Source organism: Entelurus aequoreus, linkage group LG10 (genome assembly GCF_033978785.1).
Source record: "Entelurus aequoreus isolate RoL-2023_Sb linkage group LG10, RoL_Eaeq_v1.1, whole genome shotgun sequence".
Lineage (NCBI taxonomy): Eukaryota > Metazoa > Chordata > Actinopteri > Syngnathiformes > Syngnathidae > Entelurus > Entelurus aequoreus.
The window spans coordinates 43,517,821-43,526,871 of record NC_084740.1 but is presented as its reverse complement, the minus strand read 5'-3'; the positions used below and the strand labels follow the sequence as shown (position 1 = coordinate 43,526,871).

At 42.6% G+C, this 9,051-nt stretch overlaps 1 protein-coding gene across 1 annotated transcript in view; it reads left to right on the top strand.

The window, feature by feature from the left end:
- The window catches only part of ryr1b (ryanodine receptor 1b (skeletal)), a 297,504-nt gene that overhangs the window by 80,930 nt on the left and 207,523 nt on the right, over positions 1-9,051 (top strand). Inside the window, exons 29-34 of the mRNA XM_062060917.1 lie at positions 366-574; positions 6,029-6,375; positions 6,436-6,571; positions 6,640-6,800; positions 6,862-7,024; positions 7,086-7,172. Coding sequence (XP_061916901.1) covers positions 366-574; positions 6,029-6,375; positions 6,436-6,571; positions 6,640-6,800; positions 6,862-7,024; positions 7,086-7,172 — 1,103 coding nt within the window. The remainder of the gene's footprint in view (positions 1-365; positions 575-6,028; positions 6,376-6,435; positions 6,572-6,639; positions 6,801-6,861; positions 7,025-7,085; positions 7,173-9,051) is intronic.

The window sequence follows — 9,051 nt, the reverse complement described above, 5'->3', positions numbered from 1 at the left end:
ATATAAGGACTCTTTGAAACACCAACCAAGTATTAGTGCAGTGTAGGTAATGACTTGATGTCTATACCACCGAATCAGTTATTTTGAAGGTACATTTTTCTGAAAATCATCAAGGCTAACTTAAAAAAAAAAACTCCATTCAATGTATTGAAACTTGTATTTGTCAGTGTCAGTACCACTTAGACACATTCTCACAAGTGGGGATAAAAATGATGCTTGTTAACGTTCAAAAGAGCCTGAAGTCTCTACGCCAAATTGTCAATGAGCGTGTTACGTTGAAGTTTGCAAACATTTGAGCCTAAAAATCCCAAGGGATTTTCTCAGAGGTTAATGCATTCTTCCCTTTGTTTTTTTCCCCCTGCCAGGTTTTATCCCAGTGTGTTCTTTGGGCCTGTCCCAGGTCGGAAGGATCAATCTGGGTCAGAATGTCAGCAGCCTGCGCTACTTTGCCATTTGTGGCCTTCAGGAGGGATTTGAACCCTTCGCCATCAACATGAAGCGAGACATCACCATGTGGTTCAGTAAAAGCTTGCCCCAGTTTGGACCAGTCCCCACGGACCACAACCACCTGGAGGTAACCACCGTATTTTGTTGATGTCGTTGTGGCTTGTGCAGCTCTCGTGATTTAGGGCTATATAAATAAACTTTGATTGATTGATTGATTGACTATAAGGCGCATTAAAATCCTTTCATTCTCTCAAAAATCAACAGTGCGCCTTATAACCCCATGCGCCTAATGTACAGTATGTAATAATTCTGGTTGTGCTTAATAAGTGTGACCAGTGGATGGCAGTCACACATAAGAGATACGTGTGGACTGCAGGTTGACGCCTGTTCAATAAACGATGCTCGCAAGTACCCGTAAGCAAGCAACACCAAAACTAAGATGTTTCATTGAGAATATAGAACGTTACGCACAGTGCTCAAAAATCGATCAAAACGTTTTAGCACGACTTTGTTAAGCTATGAAGCTGCACCGCTTGATGGATTGTCTGAGCTTTACGGCTACCATAGTCAGACGTACTGTGCTTCAACATATGGTATTATTATGGTGTGTGTATAAGGACCCCAAATGGCATCTATTAGGAGACTTTATCTGGTGTTTTGTTTCGCAATAACCATCTTTTCTTACCTCTTGGTACCTGCTGAAGTGTATTTGGGATCGGCATAAGTCCCGAAAGTTTGCGCGCGTCCGCCATTGTAGTCGATAAGCTCCTTCTTTTTCTCTTATCTTCTTGTTATGAGGCATTCATCCTCCGCGGTTGCCATTTCTAATACAAAGTAGCGTACACTTCTAACTTACATCTGTCAGTAGAATCTCTATGGAAGTGCTAAAAACAACTGGTACAACACAGACAGTCAGAAAGCGGCTTGAATATTGTCTTTAAAAAACATCATCTGTGCAACATTTTGACCAAACAACCAGCATTACGTGTTATGTAGACCAGCGGTCCCCAACCTTTTTGTGGTCCCCAACCTTTTCAACGCTTGAAAATTTGTCCCACGGACCGGGGGTGGGGGGTGGGGTGGATTTATTTATTTTATTTATTTTTTTTTTCATAAAGAAATACAATCATGTGTGCTTACGGACTGTATCCCTGCAGACTGTATTGATCTATATTGATATATAATGTATATATTGTGTTTTTTATGTTGATTTTATTAAAAAAAAAAATATATTTTTTAAATTTCTTGCGCGGCCCGGTACCAATCGGTCGGACCGGTACCGGGCCGTGGCCCGGTGGTTGGGGACCACTGATGTAGACCACAAGAAGTGTTTAAATGTGGAAGAACAATCATAATATGACCCCTTTAATGCGTTTTGTAGGAAAATAGACCTGTTCATCAACAGTGCGCCTTATACTACGGTGCACCTTATGGTCCAGAAAATACGGTACCGGTAACTGCTTTCTAACTTGGCGTGTCCCGATCCGATACTGATATTGGACTAATATCTGATATCACGATCGGATCGGAACAGTATGAGATCAAATGGGCTTGTCCAGTTAACATATAAATGTCCTCCAATAAGCACACTATTTTTTCTATTTTACTAAAGTCATTTACAAAAGGTAAACATGCTGGGCTATAGGCTACTCGGAGCGAGCAGCTACACAACAGCTAAGCACACAATAGCAAACAAGGTAGACATAGGTAATAATCACTGAACAATAAAACAGCACATTTGTCAATATAAACAAGTATCATATAATTATACTTGCATATTACTTACTAATACAAAGTCTCCAAGGCGGAAGCGTATTAGAAAGTATCCAGTTACAAACGTCTCTGCATCATTCATTCTTTTTCCTTTATTTAACCAGGTAAAAAAACTCATTGATATTAAAATCTCTGGCCAAGAGGGCAGCAAAAACAGGTTTCATCAACACATAGAACAGCAACAAACAGTAGCAGTCACACACTGTACTTAAAGGCCTACTGAAAGCCACTACTAGCGACCACGCAGTCTGATAGTTTATATATTAATGATGAAATCTTAACATTGCAACACATGCCAATACGGCCGGGTTAACTTATAAAGTGACATTTTAAATTTCCCGGGGAACTTCCGGTTCAAAACGCCTTTGGAGTATGACGTATGCGCGTGACGTCGCGAGGTCCACGGAAGTGTTTGGACCCTATTGGACACTCTGTTTTCTTGGACAAAATTCCACAGTATTCTGGACATCTGTGTTGGTGAATCTTTTGCAATTTGTTTAATGAACAATGGAGGCTGCAAAGAATAACGTTGTAGGTGGGATCGGTGTATTAGCGGCTGGCTGTAGCAACACAACAAGGAGGACTTTGTTGTATAGCAGACGCTAGCGCCGGCGACCTCACTTTGACTTCCTACGTCTCCGGGCCGCCGACCGCATCGTCGATCGCTGGAACGCAGGTGAGCACGGGTGTTGAGCAGATGAGGGCTGGCTGGCGTAGGTGGAGCGCTAATGTTTTTATCATAGCTCTGACGAGGTCCCGTTGCTAGGTTAGCGTCGTTAGCAACAGCATTGCCAGGCTTCGACAGGCGGCACAGCATTAACCGTGTATTTACATGTCCAGTGTTTGGTTTGGTGTCTCCTGATAGTAGTATTGTTGATCTGCTGTCTATCCTTCAAGTCAGGGATTTATTTATTTTGTTTTTATCTGCATTTGAGACAGATGCTATCATGTTAGCTCATGCTAAAGAGCTTCACCGATGTATTGTCGTGGAGATAAAAGTCACTGTGAATGTCAATTTCGCCTTCTCGACTCTCATTTTCAAGAGGATATAGTATCCGAGGTGGTTTAAAATACAAATCCGTGATCCACAATAGAAAAAGGAGAGAGTGTGGATTCCAATGAGCCAGCTTGTACCTAAGTTACGGTCAGAGCGAAAAAAGATATCTCTTGAACTGCATTCTAGTCCGTCACTCTAACGTTCCTCATCCTCGCTCAAATTAATGGGGTAATCATCACTTTCTCGCTCCGAATATCTCTCGCTCCATGTAAACAACGGGGAATTGTGAGCAGCACTACCGCTTGTGACGTCACGCTACTTCCGGTACAGGCAAGGTTTTTTTTTATCAGCGAGCAAAAGTTGCGAACTTTATCGTCGATTTTCTCTACCAAATCCTTTCAGCAAAAATATGGCAATATCGCGAAATGATCAAGTATGGCACATAGAATGGATCTGCTATTCCCGTTTAAATAAAAAAAATTCATTTCAGTAGGCCTTTAAAAGCACAACTTACTTAGTAAAAAATAAAATGATTCAATACAAACAAGTAAAGTGCCCAATAGAAAGTGCTTCTCGATCTTTTAAAATGGCCTGAAATTCCCCCAAAGTGATGAGTTCAGGTAACCTCAGATCCTTTTGTAATTCATTCCCCGACCATGGAGCAGCAAATCTGAAGGCTTTTTTTTTACCAAGACATGCTAAATATGTCCTGCCACCTTAAACTGTAACGACTGGAGTCTGTGCACGTAAAAGAACATAAATAAGGGGGAAGTGTGTTATGAATAAAAACCATCCATTGACGGACAGAGAAAGGTGGGCAGTTTGCCTTTGCATGCGTTTTGAGCTTTAAAGGAGCCATATATAATAACTTCATGTTAAGTCATCGTTAAATAGCCCTGATATGTCAAAAGGCATTAATAAATTCTGTTCTTTTCCAATACCTCTATAACTGATAACAGTAGTTCAGCAGGGATATGATCATTTCAAAATTAGATTTACAGCCCCGAAATCTTGTTATTGTTTTCATTTCGATGCCACGCCCTCCACTGTTTGACCAATTAGAAAGTCTGTGAGTGTGTCACATCCAGGTTGCCAGTTACACACCGCCATTTTCGTCTGGCTACTGCCACTGGTAAAGTTACTAAACATCTCAGAACTTAGTAAATCTAAAAGTTACCATTCTCAACTTATTCATGACAAAGCCAGGAACAAAACCAGGATTTGTATCAGGGATGCCTTTGAAAAATTGAGACGATTGAAGATTTTTTCATCTGATGCCAAACTTGCTAATTTTGTCCTTGATAGGTAAGTCAGGGATTTAGGTTTTCTTATTACCTGTAATAAATGTAAATGGACATTTGGTATGTAAACTATATTGTCCAATACAGTCTATGATCTTGTCTAACAAAGCTAGTATGTTCCTGCAACAAATGCTTAGTGTGTTGGTGTGTAGCTCCTAGTGTAATGCTTAGCATGCTAGCCCGGTCAATGACACATCAACATACAGGCTAACGGGGGAAATATATGCCCGTTAGCTTGTATGTCGATGTGCATTCCAACTGACAGGGCAAAATATATTTTGGACAAATAAAACCTACGTGGATATGGGTAGTGTCAGTGCCTATTTCCTTCTCAATAAGCTGATACGCTGAGAACTTGGTTCCAACATTAGCACTGCTGTCATCATGGCAATGTGAAATGTATGGAGACGGCCAAATCACATTGTAAAATAACTCCTCATTGGTGTTTGCATATTGTGGACTGCATGCACCAAGTTATATGGCAATCTGAAACCTTTGAAACAGTAGCCTATAGGCAACGTTCCCTCTAAGGTGCGCGCCTGCACAATTGCACACCGCTCACGCGTCCTCTGCGCACAGCAAATTAATGCCGCGCAGAAAATCAAAAATCACATCTGAACTTTAAACAAAATAAACACATTACAATTTATTCTGTATGATTTTGCAATGCAACTCTATGAGTGACAAGTGACAACAAGAGTGGCCCCAATGAATAAAACAATCTTTGTCAACACAGTTCAATTATCGTCTGTCGAGACACTTTACGGACAGGAATTCCATCAATCACTTTATTGAGCAAAACTGTTTGTAACCACACCAAAAACATGAGTAAAAAAAACTTTTATCTATAAAAACTGGTCATTTTCTGCCATACAAACCAGGCTTAAACCAATTTTGGGAGAGCATCTGGCAACCTCAGTCAGGGAGAGTATCTGGCAACCTCAGTCAGGGAGAGTGTCTGGCAACCTCAGTCAGGGAGAGTATCTGGCAACCTCAGTCAGGGAGAGTATCTGGCAACCTCAGTCAGGGAGAGTATCTGGCAACCTCAGTCAGGGAGAGTATCTGGCAACCTCAGTCAGGGAGCATATCTGGCAACCTCAGTCAGGGAGAATATCTGGCAACCTCAGTCAGGGAGAATATCTGGCAACCTCAGTCATGGAGAGTATCTGGCAACCTCAATCTATTATTGTGGCCAAATTACCACTCTACTTCAACTTAAGGACAGTATAAGTCAATTTCAGACGGTTAATAATAAATAGGTTAGTGTTTTTCGTACTTATCATTGTTCTCTTTCACTTGATCACACATTTGACATTCCACACTACTAAATGATACAATGTTATGTATGATTCCTGCCGATACCATATCGGACCAATATCGGCATCAACGCCAACTCAAGACTGCGATACTGGTATCGTATAGGAAGTGAACAAGTCGTAAAAAGAAGTGAACAAAATGTAAACAAAATGTAAAAATAAGCGACTCATTTCTCTTGTTTTGTGTCCTGGAGGTGTCCCGTGTGGACGGGACGGTGGACAGCGCCCCCTGTCTCAAGCTGACCAACAAAACCTTCGGCTCTCAGAACGCCAACACGGACATGATGTTCCTCAGACTCAGCATGCCCGTGCAGTTCCACGAGACCTTCAAGATCCCGGCGGGCACCACGCTGCTCACCCGGGCGCTCACCATACCCGAGGACGATGTGGTGGTGGTGGAGCCGGACTCGGAGTTCGAGGTGCTGAAGAAGTCCGCCAGCCGCAAGGAGCAGGAGGAGGACAAGAAAGAGCCATCGGTGCCGAAGGAGGTCTCTGTGGAGAACGAGAAGGACACGGCGACGGAGAAAGGAAAGAAAAGAGGGTAAGCTCGGGTGGGCTGATCCTGGAGGCTTTTAGAGTAAATGTCCTCTTTTTGCCTCAGATTTTTCTTCAAGGCCAAGAAGGCGGCCATGACACCTCTCGCCCCTCCTCCCGCCCCTCCCACTGTGCCCCGCCTGGTGGAGGACGTGGTCCCAGACGACCGTGACGACCCCGAGATCATCCAGAACACCACCACCGTGAGAGCCAGCCACACGGTCCATGCTCGGAGACGTCCTTCTGACTTGTCCTGCCCTCTTCCTCTCAGTACTTCTACTCCGTGCGGATCTTCGCCGGCCAGGAGCCCTCCGGCGTGTGGGTGGGCTGGGTCACCCCCGACTACCACCAGTTTGACCCTACCTTTGACCTCAGTAAAGTGCGCAGCGTTACCGTCACCGTGGGAGACGATAAAGGAAACATACACGACAGGTTTGTCCCGCACAGTCTGGGTAGCGCCGGTCTCTCCTGAAAACCCCATGTCTGTCCCCAGTATGAAGCACAGTAACTGTTACATGGTGTGGGGAGGGGACCTGGTCAGCACCCAGCAGACCCGCTTCAGCCAGGAGGACATGGTGGTCGGCTGCCTGGTGGACCTGGCCACCGGTCTCATGACATTCACCGCCAACGGCGAGGAAATTAACACCTTCTACCAGGTGAGGAGACGTTAAAGGTGCTCATCGGCGAAGTGAAACCACACACCTGTGCTTGTCTCAGGTGGAACCCAACACAAAGCTGTTCCCCGCCGTCTTCATCCAGCCTTGCAGTCAGAACCTGGTGCAGCTGGAGCTGGGGAAACTCAAGGTGGGACGCTGACTCCCGTGTTTTTCACCAGGGGTATTCCCATCCCATATTGTATATCAGTCTGACAGAAGCAAAAAACAAGTATGGCATGTAAAATGTCCGATTTAAGGAACTTAATTGTCATACCAGCTCATGAGATGGCACAACATTTTGTGTAGGCGCTCCGACACAAGCCAGCTAACATCTAAATATCCTCCAATAAACACAAAATAGTCAAGTAATTTACAAAAAGCTACATAACGAACGACGCCATTGATTAACCTAATTAAAGTCACGTTCTTCTTGATTAAAAACGCTACCCACAAGACCAAAGGAACATGGTTGCGGGGGGTGCTGGAGCCTATCTCAGCTGCATTCGGGGGGAAGGCGGGGTACACTCTGGACAAGTCGTCACCTCATCGCAGGGCCAACACAGATAGACAGACGACATTCACACTCACATTCACACACGAGGGCCAATTTAGTGTGCATGTCTTTGGAGGTGGGAGGAAGCCGGGAGTACCCACGCAGTCACAGGGAGAACATGCAAACTCCACACAGAAAGACCACCAGCCCGGGGATCGAACCCAGGACCTTTGTACAACCATATTGCTATAGTAATCAACTTGTCCGTCATTTTCTATTTTATTGACGCCACCTTCATTATTTGCTGCGAGTTCTTTCTTGAATTCAATAGTGTTTCTCACCTTCTGGCACTCGCAACTTTCTTTGGTCCCACGGTGTATTTTTTGCAGTTGCACTTGGTTTGTGCTCTCCATTACACGGAAATATTCACTGACAAGCGCACTGGTTTAAACGTCTCGTAATGTCCAGTGTTATGTATTATTACTTTGTACTGCTTTTATATTTCCAGTATTATGTATTATTACTTTGAACTGTTTTATATTATAATTATTATCCTGTAAAGCGTCTTTGAGTACCCTGAAAAGCGCTATACCAAATAAAATGTATTATTATTATTAGGGATGTCCGATAATGGCTTTTTGCCGATATCCGATATGCCGATATTGTCCAACTCTTTAATTACCGATACCGATATCAACCGATACCGATATCAACCGATATATACAGTCGTGGAATTAACACATTATTATGCCTAATTTGGACAACCAGGTATGGTGAAGATAAGGTACTTTTTAATAAAATGAATCAAATAAAATAAGATAAATAAATTAAAAACATTTTCTTGAATAAAAAAGAAAGTAAAACAATATAAAAACAGTTACATAGAAACTAGTAATTAATGAAAATTTGTAAAATGAACTGTTAAAGGTTAGTACTATTAGTGGAGCAGCAGCACGCACAATCATGTGTGCTTACGGACTGTATCCCTTGCAGACTGTATTGATATATATTGATAAATAATGTAGGAACCAGAATATTAATAACAGAAAGAAACAACCCTTTTGTGTGAATGAGTGTAAATGGGGGAGGGAGGTTTTTTGGGTTGGTGCACTAATTGTAAGTGTATCTTGTGTTTTTTATGTGGATTTAATAAAAAAAAACAAAAAACGATACTGATAATAAAAAAAACGATACCGATAATTTCCGATATTACATTTTAACGCATTTATCGGCCGATAATATCGGCAGACCGATATTATCGGACATCTCTAATTATTATTATTATTATTACACAATAGCACATACGTAACTGGGTTTCCCCAGCTTGCCAATAAACCGGATTTTCCAGACTATTGAGCGCAGCGGTATACAAGCCACACCCACAAAATTTCAAAAATATATTTTTCCATATGTAAGCTGCACCGGACTATAAGTCGCAGATACATATGTTGTGAAATGAGTTATTTACACATGAATGTTTATTTACATACCTTAATTGTTTCCAAACGGTGTCTGTAACACGGCAGTAAAACGA